Raw genomic sequence first — 22902 nt, 5'->3', positions numbered from 1 at the left:
TTGACACTATCTGCATCACCTTACATTTCAGGAACAGTCAGCAGCCCAGAAGCTGTCCAGCCAAAGACCGGAGACCCTTAGCCCAAGTCTGCTGGCAGAAGTCTCTCTAGTTCTGTTTCCTAGAAAGCCTTGTCTCCAAGGTTTGACGGCTCCCAAGGATTTAGATTCAAAGGTGAAGTTTATTTAGCCTTTCCATTAGATCATTAATCATGTTCTGAGCTGGGTCCCTTAAGTGGGACTTTACTTGAACTTACAGTGAACTTATGGTAATAATTTCACATATTCCCATACCTTTTTTTCTGTAAGTTTGGTCATAACAAGATAATAGCCATTTGCAAAATAATCCCCAAACAGCTTTGACTTTCCAGATTCCCTGATTTTATTAAGCTCTAAGGTTTGCCTAGTGGTCCATGCAAATGAGTGGCTAGGCAAAATGTGTATAGGTCATTTATGTTTTGGGGGCAAGTTCATTGTCTCTGCTGACCTTTTAGTGTAAAAATGAACTACTTAAAGCCTTATATACTTTTCATAGCCTAGAATGATCACATCTGGAAAAGGGCCCACTTTCTATGAAGTGCAAAGACAGTTTGGTAGGAGAAGCACCCTTACATCTCCTAGTCTATTACTCTGTCTTTAAGAATTGCACATTTCCTGAAGACTGAAAAGAGTACACCTTTATATCTATGTGTATATGCATATGAATACACATATATGTAATTCACCCATATGTATATATTATCTCTACCAATAGAATGGAAGTTGCTTAAAGGCAGGGACTTAATTTTTTTCTTTGTAATCATACTGTCATGCACAGTGCCTGGCACATAATAGGTACTAAATAAAGCCTCATTGAGTGATTGGAATTAGTTTAAGTATGTAAATTTATTTTGTGAATGTATTTTTATTCATTTATTGTAATTCTTTAGTTCCTCTCCAAGATAAATGTACTGTACTTTATGAACTCTTTCTCACTCTTGAAATAAATATTATCACCAAAGAAACCAGACAGAATGGACTTCGGGTGTTTGTAATCAAATAAATGAAATTCAATTAGTGAAATGCCATACTGATATTTTAGTCATTTCCTCAGTCTCCATTAGGAATCTTTGTGGATTTGTTCCTATGGTATAGTGCACAGAGCACTATGCTAGGATGTAGAATGGAATTAGGAAATAGAGCTAACATTCCATCTTCAAAACTTGCAAGGTGTTTGATCATGGAAAAGTCCTTTAAACTCAGTCTTAGTTTTCACATATGTGGAAATGGGGACAGCATCATCTGTCAACACAGCTTTACAGGTTTTTGCAAGGCTCAAATGAGAAAATGTATGCAAAGAACTTTTCAAATCTTAAATTACTATAATTAATACCAGTCATTATCAGTATTTTAAACTTTTATTGTTGTATTATTTAGATGGTTGTAGTTGTTGGCTACATTTGTTTTATTTGTACAAAACCCTTTTAAATTGATGCAATCAAAATTATCCATTTTACACCTAACTTTGCTTTTTATCTCTTATTTATTTATAAATTGCTTGCCTATCAATAAGTGTGAAAAGTTAATATGTTCCACGTTCTTCTGCTTTTCTTGTTGTATCTCCCTTTATATCTAGATCACGTATCCATTTTGACCTTATTTTGGTAAACAGTGTAAGGTCTATGCCCAGTTTCTGCCATAATGCTTTCCAGTTTTCTCAATAATTTTTTTTTACCAAATAATGAATCCTTATCCCAAAATCTTAATTCTTACATTTGTCAAATATAAGGTTATTATGTTTATTTGCTGTTGTAAATTGTATGCCTACTCTCTTCCATTGATCTACATTTCTATTTCTTAGCCAGTACCAGAGAATTTTGATAATTACTACTTTCCTCTTTTACATTTTTTCCATTATTTCCTTTTATATTCTTGACCTTTTGTTTTTCTGAATGAATTTTGTTATTATTTTTTAAAGTCAGTAAAATAATTATTTGGTAATTTAATTGGGATGGTGCTGAATATATAAATTAGTTTAGGTAAAATTGTTATTTTTATTATATTGGCTATACTTTCCAGTGATGTCTGACACCTAGTATGGCTATAGTAGGAGCCAGGCCATCCATACTTCCAAAAATATTACCAGGCATATGATGATCCAATATAATATAATATAATATAATATAATATAATATAATATAATATAATATAATATAGATATGATATGATATGATATGATATGATATGATATGATATGATATAATGTAATGTAATGTAATATAGTATAGTATAGTATAGTATAATATAATATAATATAATATAATGCAATATAATGCATATAATATAATACAATATAAATATAACATAACAACATAATATAATATAATATATTATATTGACCATGAACAATTAATATTTCTCCAATTATTTAAATCTAATATTATTTGTATAACAAGTTTTTTTTTAAGAATAATTTTTGTATAGTTCCTGGGTTTGTTTTGACAGGTGTACTCTCAGGTATTTTACACTGTCTAGAGTTATTTTAAATGGGGTATCTTTTTTCTATTTCTTCTTGCAGAGTTTTGTTTGTGATATATAGGAATGGTGATGACTCATGTAAATTTACTTTATGTCCTGCTACTGTGATAAAATTATTAATTGCTTCAACTAACTTTTTAGTTGAATCTTTGGGATTTTCCAAGTATATTATCACATTGTCTGCAAAAAGAGATAGTTTTATCACCTCATTCCCTATACTTATTCCTTCTATTTCTTTTTCTTCTCTTATTGCTGTTACTAGGATTTTCAATACAGTATTGAATAATATTAGTGACAGTGAACATCCTTGTTTCACACTTGATCTTACCGACAAGGCTTCTAGCTTATCCCCATTATAAATAATGTTTACTGATGGTTTTAGGTAAACGCTTTTTATCAACATAGGGAAAAATCCATTTATACCAATTCTTTCAAGTGTTTTTAATAAAAATATGTTGAACTTTGTCAAAAGCTTTTTCTGCATCTATTGATATATTTAAATTTTTTTTATTGAGGTAATAATTTATATTAATAGTTTTCCTTATGTTAAACCATTCCTGCATTCATGGAATAAATCTCACTTGATCACAATGCATAATCTTTGTAATATATCATTGTAATTTTTTAGCTAGTAGTTTACTTAGGATTTTTGCATCTATATTCATTAATTAAATTGGTCTATGATTTTTTTCTCTCATTTTACTCTTCTTGGTTTAGGTATCATGATCATATTTGTTTCATAAAAAGATCCCTTCTTTGCTTGTTATTCCAAATAATTTATTTAGTGTTAGAATTAGTTGATATTTAAATGTTTGATAGAATTCACTTGTAAATCTATTTGCTGTTGGTGCTTTTTTTTTTCTGAAGAAGCTCATTTATGGCTTGTTCAATTTCTTTTTCTAATAGGTCTATTTAGATTTTCTACTTCCTCATCTGTTTATGTAGGCAGTCTATATTTTTGTAAATATTCTTCCATTTCACTTAAATTGTTAAATTTGTTGGCATACAATTGGGCAAAATAATTCCTTATAATTGCTTAAATTTCATCTTTGTTAGTTATATGTTCACCCTTTTCATTTTTGATACTAGTGCTTTGGTTTTCTTATCTTTTAAATAAAATTAACCAGTTATTTATACATTTTATTTGCTTTTTATAAGCCGACTCCTAGTTTTATTTATTCAATGTTTTAACTCTTAGTTTTATTAATCTCTTCTTTAAGTTTCAGAATTTACAATTTAGTGTTTAATTGGGGATTTTAAATTTGTTCTTTTCCTCATTATTTTAATTGCATACCCAATTCATTAGTCTGCTCTTTCTCTAATTTATTAATGTAAGCATTTAGAAATATAAATATTCCTCTAATCATTGCTCTTGCTGTATTCCATAGGTTGTGATATGATGTGTCATTATTGTTATTCTCTTTAATGAAATGATTGATTGTTTCTATGATTTCTTTTTTAGTCCACTCATTCTTTAAATTTAGGTTGTTTAATCTCAAATTGGTTTTAAATCTATGCTTTCTTGATCCCTTATTAAATGTAATTTTCTTACATTATGATCTGAAAAGGACATTTTTAATACTTCTGCTTTTTTGCTTTTAACTATAAAATTTATAAATACTAACATATGATCAATATTTGTAAAGGTACCACGGACCATTAAGAAAAACGTGTCTTATTTCCTATTTCCACTCAATTCTCTCCAGATATCTATCATATCTAGCTTATCTAACCTTCTATTCACTTTCTTAACTTATTTCTTATTAATTTTTTGGGTTAGATTTATCTAGTTCTGAGAGGAGAAGATTAAAGTCCCCTACAATTATAGTACTACTATCTATCTGTAATTCATTTAACTTTTCTTTTAAAAAATTACACACCATAATATTTGGTGCGTATAGGCTCAGTATTGATATTGCTTCATTGTCTATGGTACCTTTTATCTTTTTTATTTTTTATTTTTTTTGCTTTTTGGTGAGGCAATGGGGGTTAAGTTACTTGCCCAGGGTCACACAGCTAGTAATATGGTACCTTTTATCGAAATGTAGTTACACTGTTTATTTCTTTTAATTAAATCTATTATAGCCATATTGTCTGAGATCATAATTGCTACCCCTGCCTTTTTTACATCAGCTGAAGCATAATAAATCTATTCCAACCTCCATTTAAACCCTGTGTGTATCATTCTTAAATGTGTTTCTTGTAAAAAAGAAAACATATTGTTGATTCTGATTTTTAACCCATTCTGCTATCCATTTCTGAATAAAGCAGAAATACTCATAAAGAGTGAGTTCATCCCATTCACATTCAGAATTATAATTACTATTTGTGAATTTCCCTCCATATCATTTTTACTCACTATTTTCCTTCTCAGCCTCTCTTTTTACCCTACCTCTGTTACTTATTCTTCTCCCCTTACCTTATAATTCCTTATTTTACTCACGCCTCTAAAAGTCACTCCCTTATCTTCTCCTCTCACCCTCCTAATCTTAATCTACACATCCTTCTGAAAGTCCCTGCCCTGCCCTATCCCCCATTTTTCTCACCTCTCTAGAAGTTCAGAAGACTTCTAAACCCCTCCAGATGTGTAAGTTGTTTCCTCTTTAATGCAGATGAGAGTAAGTTTTAAACATTACCAACTCTCCACCCCCACCTACTTTCTCTGTATTAGTTCTTCCTTTCATGTCCCATTTTATGAGATAATTTCTTTTTTTTTTACCTTTTTCTACCCAGTTTTTTAGAATCACCCCATCATACTCAGCTCAGCCCAAACCTTTCTTTCAAACTACTTCAGTAATTATGACAGTTTTAAGAATACTAATAACAATTTCATATAAGTGAATATTTGACTTAATGAATGCCTTATAATTAGTCTTTAATGTTTTCCTTATATTCTTCTGGATCTTTTACATTGAATTTTCCATTAAGTTCTGGCTTTTTTTGTTAAAAAAAACTTGAAAGTCTTTCAGTTTATCAAATGTCCATTTTCCATTCAGGATTATATTAAACTTTTCTGTGTAAGTTATTCTTGGATGCAACCCTAGTTCCCTTGCTCTTCAAAATATCTTCCAAGATAATAGTTCTTTGTTAGCCTTACTGCTAGCAATGCTCCCTAAGGCCCACTGGACTTAATTCTCCAGGATGTCTGACTCTCAGTAACCACATCATTGGTTATCTGTGATGTTAAGATCTTTCTTGTATAGTTCTTCTGTTTATTGTTGCCACCTCTTCTTGATCTCTTCTGCTTCTCTTAAATCCCTACCATTTTTGTCTTTTATCATGCTTGTGTTTGTATGAAAATTTCTCTTGACATCTCTAATTTTCTTGAGATCTCTTCCTTTCCCATTCTATTGTTTTCTGACAATAATTACAGTTCTTTCACTTTTAAAATTATTTTTTAATTTATCCTGTGCATAGCTTGCTTTGTATACTTTTGTTTGTATGTTATCTCCTCTGTTTGTAAACCTCTTGAGGGCAGGGACTGACGTGATTTTTTGTATCCTCAGCTCTTTGCTTAGTGTCTGATACATAGTAGGCCCTTAATAAATGTTTGTTGGTTGTTGTCCTTTGTTCTTGAAGAGGACCAAAATGACATCAGTATGCTAGGGTCAAGTTACAGTGTGTCTGACTGTGGCTGATCAGACAAATATGAATAAGTGACTGAATAATGGGGGAAGACAACACATAAAAGGAAGCTGAAAAGACAACGGAAAGGAGGGTATCCAGGACACATGGGCATGATGGTGAATCTCAGAGGAGTGCATCCAGGTGGGAAACATAAAGATTACTCACCTGGGAGTCCTTCTTACATGGAAGTTTTTGGAGGAGTCCTTCATCTCCACTCCCTCTGCTCAGAGGGAAGGGCCTCCAGGGGAATAGGATACAGATGAGATGTGAATTTTAGTTTTGAAGTACTTTTGCAGCGTGATGAGTTTCTGGGGGCATGAAGGCAAAGTCAAGTGAAGTACAGTTGAGTGGCAAATGAAGAGATGGTTGGCCTTGGCATGCTCCTTAAAAGGAGGTTCTTGCAGGAATCCTCATCGGAGAGAAGATGCCTAGGGGCTAAACATTTGAATAAATGATCTGGAAGAGGATGTAAGGAATGAAACATTCTACTTTGGAGAGGACACTAAACTTCTGGCATCATCATAGGAGGCTTTTAGGACTAGCTGTTCTAGGACAAGAAGCTGTTCTAATTCTTTTTCCTTGTGAAAAGGACCTTCATGGGGTGGGAAACATGAGTGCAGGCAGGAGAAATCACTCTAGCAATCCTATATTCAAACTTTAAGACATTATGAGAACCAGTGTCTTTTCTTGTCAGAGAATGCAGCTTGGGGGCTCGGGGGAGCAACACAAAAGGGCTAAGGGTTGGGAAGCAAAGAGACAGAACGGCAGAAATGGTCAACCCATATAGGTTATGATCTAAATAAGTGAGAAAAATCAAAGTGATGGAGTGAAGGAAGTAAAAACAGACAAAAATGCCCATCAACAGTAGGATGGTTTGGGTGGCCCTGACTTCAGCGAGAGTTCTAGATGAGAAGCTGGTACTGTGGATGTTCTGGACTTGTTGGTGGTGTCTGTGCAGGAGAATCACCATGTAGCTACTGGTCCAAAACATGAGTCCCACACAGAGAACATTTCTCAGACTAGTCATAATGAAGTAAACATCTATAAGTATTCCCATTGAACAATATATAGCATTAGATTTATTTGTATTGTTGGTAGTAATCCTTGGTCCTTTCACAAATATTGGCACAGGAATTTCTATCAAGATATTCAAGATCCAACAGAAGAGACAGGAGGTAGAAATTAATTCTGGAATTCTGGCTTTGAGTTCTGACAGTGTGGAATCACTGGGACTGATGCTGATGGCCTGAAAGCTACACAGAAGGCAAGTGAAGCAAATTGAAAGCCCTTGGGCCATTCTGTGAAGGAAAAATATCATTTTGCATCCAACATCATCCAGGAAATAGCTCAACCCAAAAGCCTGTAGTATTTCTGGGTTTCCCTTGCTTACCAGCATAGTGATGTTGGCCAAGATTAGCTGGGTCAGAATCAAGTTTAGTGGCCTTAATTTATGGCCAGATAGGAAATTCAAAATATAAAGAGAAAGGAGGAAAAAGTTTGCCAGAATTCCAATTGTAGTCTGGAAGAGCAAAAAGATCCCAATGCAGACATAAATAGTAAGCATTCTCTGTTTGTCTTGAGGAGAAGATAAGCTAGACTACCTAGAGGGAAACAATAGCTGTGTGACTATCACATTATGAGATTACAGCATGTGGGAAAAAACTCACACCATGATTCCTTTTTCTTTCCCATACCTATGACACTTAAAATTACTGTTGAGGGAAGTTATGAAAAACTTTCCTTGACCAAATAATTATTCATATTTTCTTCAAGCAGCCATTTTGAGGAGCAAAAGAATGAACTCAGAGATGGCTTAGGTGATCAGAGAAGAAAGAAATATCCATGCAGTACTGGAGTTGCTGTATTTGTTTATGCTCAGGACATCAGGCATGTCCCTCCCACCAACCTGATATAAACAAAAAAAAAATCTTTCCTTGAGTTTTGATGTTCTTCTTGATCTACCCCAAATAACAGTCAGCTGAGGTTCAGCAGCCATTTACTGAGGATCCAGGGACCATTCCACACCAATCTGAGGGGCTGAGATGAACTGTGGGACAGAGCTGCTGTACTAAGAAATTAGGGCAAAATGGAAAAAGAGAGCAGCAAATTAATTTCAAAGTATTAGGTGCAGAGGTTATCATGTAATTAATCGATCTAGCTGTCCATCTATTTACCTATCTATCTATCTATCTATCTATCTACCTACCTACCTATCCATCTATCATCTCTCCATCTATCATTACTCTCCTAGCTTGTCCAGGATTTTACATAGCTTAGAAAATGTTAACTGTGGGATTTGAGCAGAGCACTTTTTCAATTATTCCAAACAGTATCCATAATGTGATGGAACACTGAAATGTAAATAACATCACCCATATGAAGAAAAAAAGAAACTGAGGCTTCTATGAAGTAAAACTGAGTGGGAATTCCCCCTTCAGCTCCAAGAACAGAGCTCATACTACCAAGACTTTTTTAAGTATAAAAGTGAATAGGAATTAATGGATAGTTAACCTTGGTGGGGATTGGAGGGAATGACTGAAAACTTATGAAATAGATTGAAAAATAAATTGAAAGTCCCATATTTCAATGTAAAAAAAATTGCAAAGCAAGTCATTGGTTGTGTTGATATTCAATAGCAAGTTTATTAAATTATTTAAAAAATACAACAAAATAAACTTTATAATTATTAACACTTAAGATGACTTTTGAGTTGCTTCCAACTCTAGGTCCTGTGAAATGAATTTAAACACACAAAGTGCCATAACATTTCAGTCCCACTCTAATATTGCTGTGTATTTAGTTTGATGTTTCAGTACCAGCTGGTTTTGATCAGAACAGCATTCTAATGGAATTTAAAATCTGAGGCAGAAAGTCAACCTTCAATCTCCCCTACTCAATTCCCTCCGAGAATGTCACTGGATACTCTTACCCACTCATTGTCCCATATACATTTCAGGGTTAGTCAATTCTAAGAATATACCCCTGGGTTTCTTCCTAGAATTGACAAGGCCACAACTCTAGTTCAGACCCTCATCTCTCACTTGGACCATTTCAGTAGCCTCCCAATTGGTCACCATACCTAATTCTTCCATGCTTCACACAGTTGCTAAAAGTATTTTCCTGAAGCATTGTTCTTACCTCACATGAGTAGTTAATAAACACCACTGATTCTCAATTTCTACTAAAATTAATCAATTAAGGTATATTTGTTAAGTGACTAATATGGTATTTTACTAGGCATACAAGCAAAAAGAACAAAAATCTAATCTGTTCTCAAGGGGCTTATATTCTATCATCATTTATAAACTTCTTCAGGGCATTTAAAGCCCTGTACAACCAGATGTCAATCTATCTTTATAGGTTTATGTTTTATTTTTCTTCCTGCAATCTATAAGGAAAACTGGCTTTTTTCTTTCCTTAACCTATGAGATTTGATCTCTCCTACTTTTGCATAGGCTGTCCCCTAGGCAAAGAATGTATTTCATCCACATCTCCATTTCTTTGAATCCCTAGATACCTTCAAAACTAATCTTAAATTGCCTTGTGTATATGAAGTTTTTTCCCGATATTTTCAGTTGTGAATACTGCTCCTCCCCCTACCCCAGTACACACACAATTACACTGTGAAAGCCTGTGCCCCTTTAAGTCATCAGCAAATATGTATGTCTTAAGATAGGAGTGTGCTGGAGCTAGGTGCTACAGCTTCTGAGAGTCATTTTGAATGTGAGCTTTTACACCTCGGAAATTAGCAAACACTAGACATTTACTAGCTGTGTGACCCTGGGTAAGTCATTTAACCCTGTTTGTTTCAGTTTCCTCGTCTGTAAAATGATCTGGAGAGGGAAATGGCAAACCTCTCCAGTATCTTTACCAAGAAAACCCTAAATGGAGTTACAAAGAGTTGGACAGTACTGAAAAATGGCTGAATAAATTAAGGATTGACTTATTTTTTGTTGATTGTGTAAACTTAATAAAGCGATGGATAAAAAGGTTAATAATATAAATTAGATTCAAGAGTATATCATTTGTATATATATATATATGTATATATATGTGTGTGTGTGTGTATATATATATATATATATATGTGGTGTATTATATATATATTTGCAGTATCATAAGTTATAACCAAGGAATTGTAAGGTCACTGTCCTACTCAGGCTATGTTTTCACTTATTATAGAATGAGCTACTTTCAGATGTGAGTAATATTATTCTATGGCTTCTAATCACTATCAAAGATATGTTCTCTACTTTTTGTGAAAGATTACATTCCATATACCCTGTACATGTGTATCTCATATGTGTGTAGTTATTTACAGTATGCTATCTTTTTATAGTATGTTAGCCTTTTGGGGCTGGACAGTCTTTTGGACTTTGTATCTTCAGTTTTGAGTAAGCTCCCTGGCATAAAGCAAGCATACAAAATTGCTAATTGACTGACTGAAATAGCACAACAGTCAAAATTGCAGTTGAGCCTGAAGCTGGGATTGCTCCTCACATAGCTTTTACACCATCTGCACCACCTTAAGTTTCAGGATCAGTTAGCAGCCCAGGAACTGTCCAGCCAAAGCCCAGAGACCCTCAGCCCAAGTCTGGCAGAAGTTTCTTCAGTTATGTTCCCAAAAGGCCTTGTCTCTGAGGCTTGAAACCTCTCAAGGATATAGATTCAGAGGTGAAGTTTAGCCTTTCCATTGGATCATTAACCATGGTTCTGAGGTAGGTCCCCTCATTGGGACCTTACTTGAACTTATAGTGGTAATTTCATATATTCCCATACTTTTTTCTCCGTAAGTTTAGTCATATCCAGATAATAGCCTTTTGCAAAATATTCACCAAACAGCTTTGGCTTTCCAGGTTCCTTAGTTTTATTAAGCTCTACGGTTTTCCTGGTGGTATATGCAAATGAGTGGCTAGGCAAAATGTGTAGAGGTCATTTCTGTTTGGGGAGAGGAATTCATTGTCTCTGCTGACCTTTTAGTATAAAAATGAGCTACTTAGAGCCTTATATACTTTTCAAAGCCTGAAATAATCCACTCACATCTGAAAAGGGGTTTACTTTTTATGAAGTGCAAAAATAGGTTGGTACAAGTAGTATCCTTACATTTCCTAGTCTATTACTTTGCCCTTAAGATTTGCTTATTTCCTGAAGACTGGAAAGAGTACATCCTTACATCTGTGCGTATGTGTGTGTGTGTGTGCTTATGTGTGCACACACATATTTACTCACATATACATATTAACTCTACTAATAGTATGGAAGTTGGTTGAAGGCAAGAAATTAATTTTTTTTCTTTGTAATCCCAGTGTTATGCTCATGGCATGTAATAGGTACTAAGTAAATCCTCATTGATTGATTGGCATTGAAAGTATGTAAATTTATTTTATGTGTATTTTCATTTTTGTTCATTGTCATTCTTCAGTTCTTCTGTAAGAGAAGTGTACTGTAGTTTATGAACCCCTTATCCTCCTTGAAAGAAATTGTCCTCTTTAAATGAGAGCTTCTCTAAGATCTTAACAATTATAGGCATTTTCCCTTCATCCTCTTATTTAAGAAGACATGCAGAATGTATGGAAGGTATATATGATAGTGAATGAAGGTAAGTTGTCCCATGGAGGAGGTTTAATAAAACCTGTAGTTCACGTACTATGCACTAAAAGCCCTAAAACAAAGTGTCACACCAAGTAAGGATGGGGTTGAATAATTTAATTATTCCACCCTTATAGTATGCTTTAAGGTGTTTTAGCATAAGTAAATATTGCATTTTAAGGCCTTTTTATTATCTAATCATATCATTAATTTATTTTAGTTTACATGTTTTTATTGATTATGTTTTTTTGAACAAACTTTATGTATTAGGTATATATTCTTTTTCATCATAATTAATGCTTTTAAAATGTACCATTGTATTATGTTGCTTCATACTATATTTAGCATTTTTGCCTCCATATTTATTAAGAAAAATTTCAATTTTAATGTTTTTTATAGGTCTTAAAATCAATATCACATTTTCTTCACAGGAGTTTTTGGACAGTATTCCACTTTTTCCTTTTAAAAACATTATCAACAAAATTATCACCAAAGCACCTCTGAGTGGACTTGGGGGTATTTACAATTAAATAAATGAAATTCAAATAATGAAATGTCATTGTAATATTTTAGTTACATCCTCTTAGTCTTTTTTTTTGTGAACTTATTCCCATTGTATAGTATTTAGAGTGCTATACTAGGAATTGCAAAGATCTAACATCCCATATTCAACACTTGCTATGTGTTGGAAAAGTCTTAAACTCTGAGAGTCTTAATCTTCACATATGTGGAAATGGGGATGGTATTAACTGTAGTAACGGCTTTACAGATTTTTGCAAAGCTCAAATGAGAAAATGCATGCAAAGAACTTTCCACATCTTAAATGTTTATAATTAATGCCATTCTATTGCTATTATAATCTCAGTGTACTTTTAAATCTTAATTGTATTAATAAATTAATACTCTACAATGATGATTTATAACAGTTTATATAATTATTTCCACATTTATCTTCCAGCGTTGGGTCATTAGAAATAATATGATCATAAATAATATTTGAAGAGCTTTTTTTTGTTATTATTTTTGACAATAGTTTCAGCATATGTTAATAAAAATGGAATTTTGATATATTTGTGGTTTTACAATTTTGTACATTTTCCTTCAAATTGCCAAACTGTTCTCTCCAAATATTCTCCCACTTACAATTGCACCAATGGAATTTATTTTTTAAAAGAGAAGAAAAGTTAATGATCTTTTGATCAACCTTATTAATGACCAAAGAAATGAAAATTAAAAATAAAGGGTTTGAGGTAACATAATTCTTAAATTGCATGTATAGTTTATGTAAACATGGATTATTTTTGGAATACTCTGAAGAATTCACCTGTGAATATATGAGAGAAATATGTCCTCCTAGCATAATTATTTTTTCCCCAGGTTGGTCTGTCATAATAAAAATCAATTATTTCCTGCTGGGTCATTTGTGGTAATTTATCTCTTTGTAGATTATTTTTCTAAAATTTGTCCTCACATAGTTATGTGGGGGTACTCCGTAGTTATTTCTTTTATTTATAATTTGCCATCACATTTGTTTGTAGGTATTTATTAACCATAATGTTAATTTATTTTCTATTTCCTGTCTTCTTTCATTTGTGATTTTATTTGAATTTTCTATTTCTTTTTAAATTTTTGCAAATATGATGTTGATTTTATTGGCCTTTTCAAAGGACAGATCCTGATTATATTTATCAATTCATTTATAATTTCATTTTTTTTCTCCCTTTAGTTTGTGGATTTAATTTTGCAATTTCTGTCTAAAATTTTCTTTGGCCATTTGCTTTATAACTTTCTCTAATATTCTGATAAATAGATAAATACAGAGAAATGAATATGATAAGTGACAGATAAAAATAAGGAACACAGATACAGAGACAACAATTTGGAACTAGGAGTCAGGCAGAATGCAGGAAAGTGATTTTTATTAATTAAGAGAAGTGAGATGTGACACTCTAGGGCTCCCAGAAGGTTAATGTTTATATTGGCCAATATCATGACAGCCATTCAGAGGGAGGTGGGGATAGGGAGGAGTGGAGAGCAATAGTACAGAAAAAGACAAAATTTTAGGTCCTTAAAGTGAAAGATAGAGACATCCAACAGCACACTTGTAGGATCTTCTGCTGCCTGAAAAAGGTATTTTGCACAGTCAGTGGTGCTAATGGTTGTTTATGTCTACAAAAATGGAAAGGGCAAAGATATTCCCCAATGTGACTATAAACCACTTAAAACATTGAGCTTACAATATATTTGCTAAAAAGAGGGAAGGAAAAGGAGATCAGGGATAAGAAAAACTTAGACATTGGAGAAGAGACAGACCCAGTCCCTTCCCATGTTTCCATCAAAATGAACTGACTGAATAATAGGTACTGTCCAAACAACATTCTCAGGTTTTCTTTTGTAGTTGACACTCAATATTAATATTACATTCTTGAGTGTTCCCTCCCAAACCAGCTTCAATGGAGCATAGGGAAGCCAAGAGGCAGAATGAACTCTGGTTCATCTACTTTCTTCATGATCCTTTCTAGCCTCTGAAACTCAGAGTTCTCAGCCCAAGATCTGTTTCCCTCCACTTACTTCTCTTCCCCCTCCTCCACTGTGCTCCTGAGGATGCCACAGAAATGATTCTTACCAGTTTGTTCTGTGCTGTCAGAGTGGACTCCAGTGCAGCAGCAGTCTGTGTGTGCAGCCAAAATCTAGGACCAGTATAGGGACATGAGCCCCTGAGCTACCAACCATCCCCATCTACCCCCAGAGCTGTCATCAATACGTCACACGCTAGAGAAGTTGCACTGTCTGCAGGGGGAGTTGAACGTTATCCCCAAAGAAAGAGTCAACTCTTGTCCCAGATGCAAATTATCAGATGCAAAGATTAGTAATAATCACTTCCACATCAAGTGACTGGAACAGCTGAGACTTCAACTTTTCTGGACAGCAAATAATGAGGGATGTGGGGACCAGACAAAGAGAGAATACTGAATCTCTGCAGTTCTTATGATGAATGTGTTTGTTATGTGTGTGATTTATTGGGTCTCTATAAGTTCTCTTTACAAGTTAAATTCCAGGTTTTTCTTCTGATTCACTGCCTGCAATTCATGTAGTGGCCACCAGGTAGACAGCTGTGTCTCATTTTGGCTACTTGTGATATAACTTGAATTATTCCTAGGCATGTAGAAATGACCACATGTATCAAAACTGCTCCTTAATTAAAACTCATTTGGAATTTGATCCCTCCTTCCTCTTATCTTCCTTACTATTAGCAGATTAACCTCATTGTCTTTTTGACAGGCTTATTAAATTAATAAGAGAAGAGAATGCTGTGGTTGTAGTTTATCTAGATTTTAGCAAAGTTATTAAGTATCTCAGACTATTCTAGTAGATAAGATGGAAACATATAGATTTGACAATAATATAATGAAATGGATCAAGAATTGATTAGATGTCTGGGCTCAAAGAGTAGTTGTTAATAGCTCAATGCCAAAGAGACAGAAGGCCTCAAATGGATGCCTTAGAAATCTATACTTGGCCTTGTGCTGTTTAATATTTGACTTTGATAAAGGCTTATATATCATACTCATCAAATTTATAGATATCACCACGATGAGAGGATTGCTAACAAAGTAAAAGAAAAAAGTCAGGATCCAAAAGGATATTGACAAACTAGAACAGGGGTTTTTAACTTTGAATCTGTGAACTTGTTTTAAAAACATTTTTATAACTATCTCAGTGTAGTGGTTTCCTTTGTAAACCCATGTATTTATTTTATGCATTTGACTATGTTATTATGAGAAGCAGTGCATAGGATTCACCAGATGGCTAAAGGTTACCAGGTGGTACAAACAGGTAACCCCTGGGCTGGTACCTTGGGCTGAGTCTAATGAGATGAAACTCAATAAGGACAAATTTAAGTCTTTCTCTTTGGCACCAAAAAATGGTAACTTCACAAGTGTAAGATGGTGGAGGCCTGTTTATATAGCAATTGTTCAGAAGAAGATCTGAGGGTTGAAATTGACTGCATACATAAGATGATTCAGGAGTTTGAAGAGGCAGCCCATAATCCTATGGAAATTTTTGCTTGCATTAAGAGAAGTCTAGATTCCTTAAAAAAGAGCTGATATTCCCATTATACTTTTTCCTCATCAGATCCCATCAGGAATACTGTCATTAGGTGTGGATGTCACAGTTTTGGAAGAATGTTGATAAGCTAGAGAATATTGAGAGAAGAGTAACCAAGATTGGGAAGGGCCTTGAGCCCACATCACAGGAGGTTCTGTTGAAGGATGTGGAGATATTTAGTACAGAGAAGCAACAGGAAGAGAGGGAATGTGATAGCTGACTTCACATATTTGAAGGGTTGTCACATGAATGAAGAACTAGCCTTATTCCACTTGGCTCAGGAGGGCTGAAACAGGTATAATGGGTGGAAAATGCAGAGGCAAATTTAGGCTTCATATCAGGAAAAAACCCTTCCCAGTAATTAGAACTCTCCAAAAGTGGACTGTGATGCCTTAAGAAGTGGTGTGTGCCCTCTCTCTTGAGGTCTTCAAACCAGATCTAGAATCTAGAAGTGTCAACTTCAAGGCCCTAGACCAAATACAGCTTGAACTAGATTAAAATGTAATTGGGACATATTTAACAAAATAAAAAAAAATATGCAACACAACATAGATAATGTTAATTTGCCACTTTCTAAGTCAATATACTATCTTTGGGGATTTGTTTCTATTTAAGTTTGACCCCATTGATTTAAATGACCAGATGACCAATTGTTGGGTATATTATAGTGAGGGTTATGTATAAGTTGGTCTAGGTGGCTGCCAACATCTCTTCCAAACCACAAATTCCATGATATTGTGAGGTTATGCTTCAACAGAGATATTTGATGAAATAAGAGAAACAATGCAACATCCCCCTAGTGAAAATTGACTTCCCTTTCAAAAAAAATACAACTACACTTAGTGGGCCAAGAGGATCTACAGAGACATTCCAATTAATTTACACACAGGAAATATATGTGGTGAGAGAACCTGAGTAGAAAAATATATGGATGAAAGTTAGAGAAAGAAAGAAAGAAGAGGAAGTTGTTTTTTGTCTTAGCAAAACCCTTATTTGGCTAGACACATGTTCAAGTGATGGTTTCAGTCAAGACTAAAGCCAATACTTTGCCCTTAGGTTTCCTAGGATGGAAGATTTAGGAAATTAGTAATTGTTGTCCTTCATAATTAAAGAGGATGAAAAGGACATCACAACGTTGGGGGCAAAGTACGGTGTGTCTGACTGTGTCTGATCAAAACAATATGAACTCATCTATCAGAGACTGGGTACAAAAAGTCCACATGAGCATTTGGAAAGGAGATGTCTCTAAATCTGCATGCTTCACATTTCCTTTGAGCTAACTTTGCTCATAGAGCACAGTGCCTTTTTTAGTGCGGGCACACCATGCTAGATGGTCCTGTGCCAGTGTCTCACTAATACCAAAGTTCTTCAGAGAGACCTTGAGATTGTCCTTTTCTCACTTCTTCTGACTATATGCACCTGTGTAGTGTCTGTAAAATAGTTTTTTGGCATTTGGATTTTGTAGCCTGGCCATTAGAGTTGTGCACTTTGCAGTACAGTTTGACTGCTTGGCAGGTCAGCTCCAGAAAGGACCTCAGTTTTTGGTACTTTTATCTTGCCTGGTACCTTATCTTCATAATCTTCCTATGACAATTCAACTGGAAGAAGTTCAATTTTCTGGCATGGAATTGGTAAACTGTCCAGGTTTCACAGGCATGCATCAATGAATCAGCACAATGGCTCTGTAGACTTTCAGTTTGGTAGCAGCCTAATATTTCTTCTCTTCCACACATTCTTTCAGAGCCTCTCAAACACTGAGCTTGCTCTGGCAATGTGTGCGTCAACCTCATTATCAATGTGTACATCCCTGGAAAGTATACCATCAAGGTAAGCGACCTTATCCACAGCATTCAAAATTTCTCCCTTTGCTGTCATGTATGGTTCCACGTATGGAAGGTATGGTGCTGGCTGGTGGAAAACTTCTCATTTCTTGGTAGTAATAGTCAGGACAAAATTAACACAAGTGGCAGAGAATTGATCCACACTCCTGCATCTGAACCTCAGGAGCACTGAGTGCACAATCATCTGTGAACAAAAAGTCATTCACCAACTCTGCCTCCACTTTAAGGCTTTTACCTTTTTCAAGTTAAATAATATACCCTCAGTGGTAGCTGACCTTAATGCTATTATTGTCCTTGTTGAAGGTGTCTGACAACATCACTGAAGACCCCATGCTAAAAAGCATGGAAACAAGCATATAGTTGGTGCCTGGGAAAGTTTGGGAGCATCGTCCATTATTCAGAACCTGTGCAAGTATGCTGTCATGAAACTGACATACAATAATGATGAATTTCTCTGGGCACCCAAATTTTGCCACAGGCTTCCACAAGACCTCATGGTTGACAGGCCCTGTTCAGATCAACAAATGTGTACAGACCTGTTTTCCACTCTTGGCATTTCTTTTGGAGTTGCCAGGCAATAAACACCATATCAACCATTTATTGGCCCTTTCTGAAGCCACACTGGCTGAAGGATCATCTGGCAAGACTCTGGCAAGAATCTTGCTGGCAATGACTAAGAGAAAGATCCTCCTGTGATTGTCACAGGGCAATCTATTTTCTTTTCCTTTATAGAGATGTACAGTGGAGGCATCCTCGATCTCCTGGGGGATAACCTCCCCTTGCTACATACAATTTCAGTCAGCTTCTTGTACGAGCAGTGGATCCCCTGGCCTATAAATCTTTCCTGGAATGGAATCTACACCAGCTGTTTTGCTATACAAGAGGAGCTCAATGGCATTCAAAATCTCTTCTTTGGTTGGAAGTTTGGCTGGAGAGGGATTGATTTCAACCTGAAGTGCAAGGCCAGTGGTTTCAGCATTGGTCTGTTGGGAACATTACGGAAGTGTTCAGCCCATCTCAGGTCCTTATCACTGATCAGTGTTGCTTTATTAGTACTGAGTAGTTGAGATGTACCATAAATCTTGGGCCCATAAGTAGCATTTTGGCCATCATAGAAATGCTTTGGATTGTTGCTATCAGCATAAAACTCAATTTCATCTGCCTGTTTACTGAGCCAAAAAGTGTTGCTCCCTTCTAAGTTTTACTTGAACCTTACTTTTGATGGAGTTAAACATTGCCTTCTTAGAGATAAATGAACTAACCTGATGGTAAATGCTGTGGAGTTCTCTTTTTTCATTTAGTAGCTTCTAAATTTTGCCATCATTTTCATCAAGCTAATTTTGATGTTTGCAAGTGGTCTGGCCCAGATGAGTAAATGCAGTGCTGTACACCAAATATCTGAAAGCTGCCCACTCCTTTTCTGCTCTACTGTTGCCAAACCATGTGTAGGTTCAACTTTTCCTAAAAGTCAGGGACAGATTATTCACACACATGGGGAAATGCTCTAATCTGTTGATATGGAGTCTTTGACTCTTCACTTTCCCTCAGTCTGAAATTCTAACCAGTCTTGTCAATTCTGCTAACATCTTTAGCACATATCCTTTTCTTTCTAGTCCTAAAATTTCCATCCTTACTTTCCTGCTACATTCAGGATTTGTTGTCTCTCATCTGCACTATTGACCTTCTAGTGAGATTCATTCCCTATAAATTCTTGCCCTAACTATCTATCCTTTATTTTAATACTTTAAATTGTGAGGGAACTATGATCTCATCAATGTGGTTATCTCATCCATATCACAAAATAGTTATACTCTTATCTTGTGTGACTCTTGTCAACGTTCTACTATGAATCCTCTACATTGGGTCCAACCAATATGCAAATGACTAGACGTCTTACATTACTCAACAAAAATTATCTTCATGACATTTAGTTCTGACTAAGCTATTTGTGTTTAAAAATCTTCAGGAGATCCATATTGTTAGGAGGAAAACAAAAACAAGGAGAAAAACATCAACTTCTTACCTTTATTAGCAAGGCAATTGCCTATGTAATTGTCTCTGCTTTGAGAAAGCGAACAGAGTATTTTAATTAATTGCCTACAATTTATTTTTCATGGAAATAAAAAAAAACTTAAGGGACTCTAAGGGATTGGTCAGTCACACAACAGGGTAGGAGTTGGGAGCCCAGAACTATGCCCAGTCTATTTGAACTAGAGTAACTACCAATATCACCCAGGCCACAGAGCTCTCTGCTTCATACTCTCTTCATGATCCTATCTGACTTTACTACCCCCTCCCACTTTCCTCTTCACCCCAGGGCTTAGAAAAGTTTTTCTCTCTCAGCAGAATTGTTTATTTGGAAATTCTCATTATGCAGAGGTAATTACTAGTGGTGAATTTCATCTAGTGGTTGGCACCTGAAAAAAAGAGTTTACTGTTCTTCAGAGAAGCTGATCATTCACTAAGCAGATAGTTCTGATCATGGCATTTTAATCACAGATCCCAGTGGAGATGAGCTCATGGAATCCAGTCTCTCCAAGTAGATTAGGTTCCCCCTCACTGCTCCCCATATATACGCTGTTGCAGCTCTGCCCCACTCTGCTCAAGCAGAAGAGACTAACTTGGTGAGTAATATTTATGCCTCAGCCTCAGGAACAAGTACTGGGAGGAAAAAAATGTCTTAGGATAGAGAGGAGGTGGTAAAACAAGACCGAAGTTATACCTTGCAAAAATTAGGGAAGGGACTCAGGACAATTATTGATAGAAAGATATTGATAGAAATATTAGAAAGATAGAAAGAGAGTGCAAAGAATGAGGGAGATGATCATTTCACTGTACTTAACTCTGGCCAGACCAGGGTCTCTTCTAGGGTCACAGTGTCAGGAAGTCATTAAAATTTGGAGTACGTACAGAGGGAGTAGAACAGGACAATGAGCTTAAGTAGGAGCAGATATTAAATGAATTGTAAATGTTTAGTTGCTACATATGATGTTTTGAGATGGGGAAGAAAGACAAATTGATAGCTGCCATGGGATATTTGAGTGGTTGTTAGTGAAACTCCTTTCTTGGACACTAATTGCTTTTACAAAATTTTCTAAGAGTCTCATGAACTTTAGATCTTTCAGGTGTGATGTTAGTGAATCCAGGTATGTTGTACCTTCAAACTCAACTATTCGCAGGTATTTCTTTGAAAACCGTAATACAGATTTATGTAGCATAGAGAAATAAACTATACATTAATCATGAGGGAATTTTAGTTCACAGAAAAACTTGAAAATCTTTGCTTATGTTTATGAAAACTACCTTAATAACCTAAATTAATTTCATCAGGACATTTTCCAAAAAAAAAAGTTTGGTTTCAGTTAAGAAAAATCAAGGGAGTTTCTCAGACTTTCTCTTCAGAAAAAGTAAGACAGTGGTTAGCAAAAGGTTTCTGAGACTGAGGGAATCTAGAGAGAGGAGATTTCTACTGAGCTCCTCCACAAGTCAGAGACTTGGAAGAGAAAAGAACAAAAACATCTAATTATCTCTTCAAAAACTAGAAATAACAGCAAGAGATGAGAGAGAAAAACCTGTCTCTATTCCTCAAATTATGTCCATATTTCAAGCTGTAGAATACATTCATTGTGCTGTCACCCCTATGTTTCCCAGGATATCAAATTACTATACTATGGCCCTTTTTCACATTCAATATCTCTGGTCCTGGTTAATTTCTTATTTCTCCACAGCAGCCAGTTAGATAGCAGCGCAGGGGTAATTTTGGAACATTGATGTTTTTCAAGGATCATCTGAATTTATTGTTGCAGGTGAGAGAGAGAAGTCCTTCCAGAGACCTGGTGGAGATTATAGTAAATCAACATTTGATTTGGGTATTGCAGCCTGAAATGGATTATTTGAATAATTTTAAAACTGTTTATATCCAGGGCAAAGTTTGGTGCCAGAATTGTCAAATACTGTAATATCCCTTCATAGTAAGAGTAGAGTCAAGCAGGCAGCTGCATGGTACAGCGGATAGAATGCAGACCTGGAGTCAGGAATTCCTGAGTTTAAATATGACCTTAGATATTTACTATCTGTGAGACCTTGGGCAAATCGCTTAACCTTTCTTAGCCTCATTTTGTGTATCTTTAAAAGGTGTTCATAGTAGCACTTACTTCTCAGGATTATTGAGTAGGCAAAATAAGATAATATTTAGAAAGAGCTTTGCAGATCTTAGAGAAAGGAACTATACAGAGGGATGGCAGATGGACAATAAGAAATAATAAATAGAAAGAAGGCACTAGAATTAAAAGAGGTTGGGGGAAGCTTCCAGTAAAAGAGGATTTTAGTTTGGGACTTAAAAGAAATGAAGGAGTTCAGTCAGTAGAGCAGAGAAGAAGAGTATTCCAGGTAGGGGGATAGCCAGAGAAAATGCCTGGAGCAGAGAGATGGAATGTCTTGCTTATGGAAAAACCAGGAGGCCAGTGTCACTGGACTGAAGGGGACATGTCAAGGACTAAGATATAAGAGGACTGGGAAGACAAGAGAGGCTAGGTTATAAAGAGCTTTGAATGTCAAACAACATTTTATATTTGATCCAAGAGGCAACAGAATGTCACTTGAATTTATAGAGTAGGGTGATATGATAGGGTCTGCACTTTAGGTAAATCACTTTAGTGGATGAATGGAGAATGAATTAGGGTGGGGAGAGACTTGAGGTAGGCAGATTCACAAGCAGATTAGTGCAATAATCTGAATGTGAGGTGATGAGGACCTGCACCAGAGTGGTAGCAATGTCAGAAGGGAGAAGGAGGCATTTTCAAGAGATATTGCAAAGGTAGAATCAACCAGTTTTGGCAATAGTTTGGATATGGGGTGGTGGTGAAAAGAGTGAGAAATCCACGATGACTCCTAGTTTGAGACCTGAGGAACTGGAAGAATGGTGTTGCCCTCTATAGTAATAGAGAACGTAAGAATGTGGAGAGATTAAACTTCACATGACTTTTAATTAATGGACAATCCTGATAGATGTGGCCACTTCTACATGCCTAGGAATAGTTCAAGTTGTGTCACAAATAGCCAAAAATGAGACACAGCTATTTGCCTGGTGGCTTCTACATGAATTATAGGCTGTGTCTCAGAAGAAATAAATAGGAACTTAGCTTGTTAATGGAATTTATAGTAACCCAATAGGTCACACACAAAACAAAAATGTTCATCACAAGAGCTGCTGAGATTCAAT

The 22902-nt window shown here is 35.4% G+C and overlaps 1 protein-coding gene across 1 annotated transcript; it reads right to left on the bottom strand.

The window, feature by feature from the left end:
* Positions 1 to 6706: 6706 nt before the first annotated feature.
* LOC110197419 (vomeronasal type-1 receptor 4-like) lies at positions 6707 to 7705 on the bottom strand. The gene has a single exon (XM_020971329.1). The coding sequence runs from the start codon at positions 7703 to 7705 to the stop codon at positions 6707 to 6709; it is 999 nt and encodes a 332-aa protein (XP_020826988.1).
* Positions 7706 to 22902: the final 15197 nt, after the last annotated feature.

The sequence above is a fragment of the Phascolarctos cinereus genome, unplaced genomic scaffold (assembly GCF_003287225.1).
Source record: "Phascolarctos cinereus isolate Bilbo 61053 unplaced genomic scaffold, phaCin_HiC Scaffold_4;HRSCAF=312, whole genome shotgun sequence".
NCBI classification, from domain to species: Eukaryota; Metazoa; Chordata; class Mammalia; order Diprotodontia; family Phascolarctidae; genus Phascolarctos; species Phascolarctos cinereus.
The sequence above is the reverse complement of the archived record's forward strand: the minus strand, read 5'-3'. Positions and strand labels throughout refer to the sequence as shown.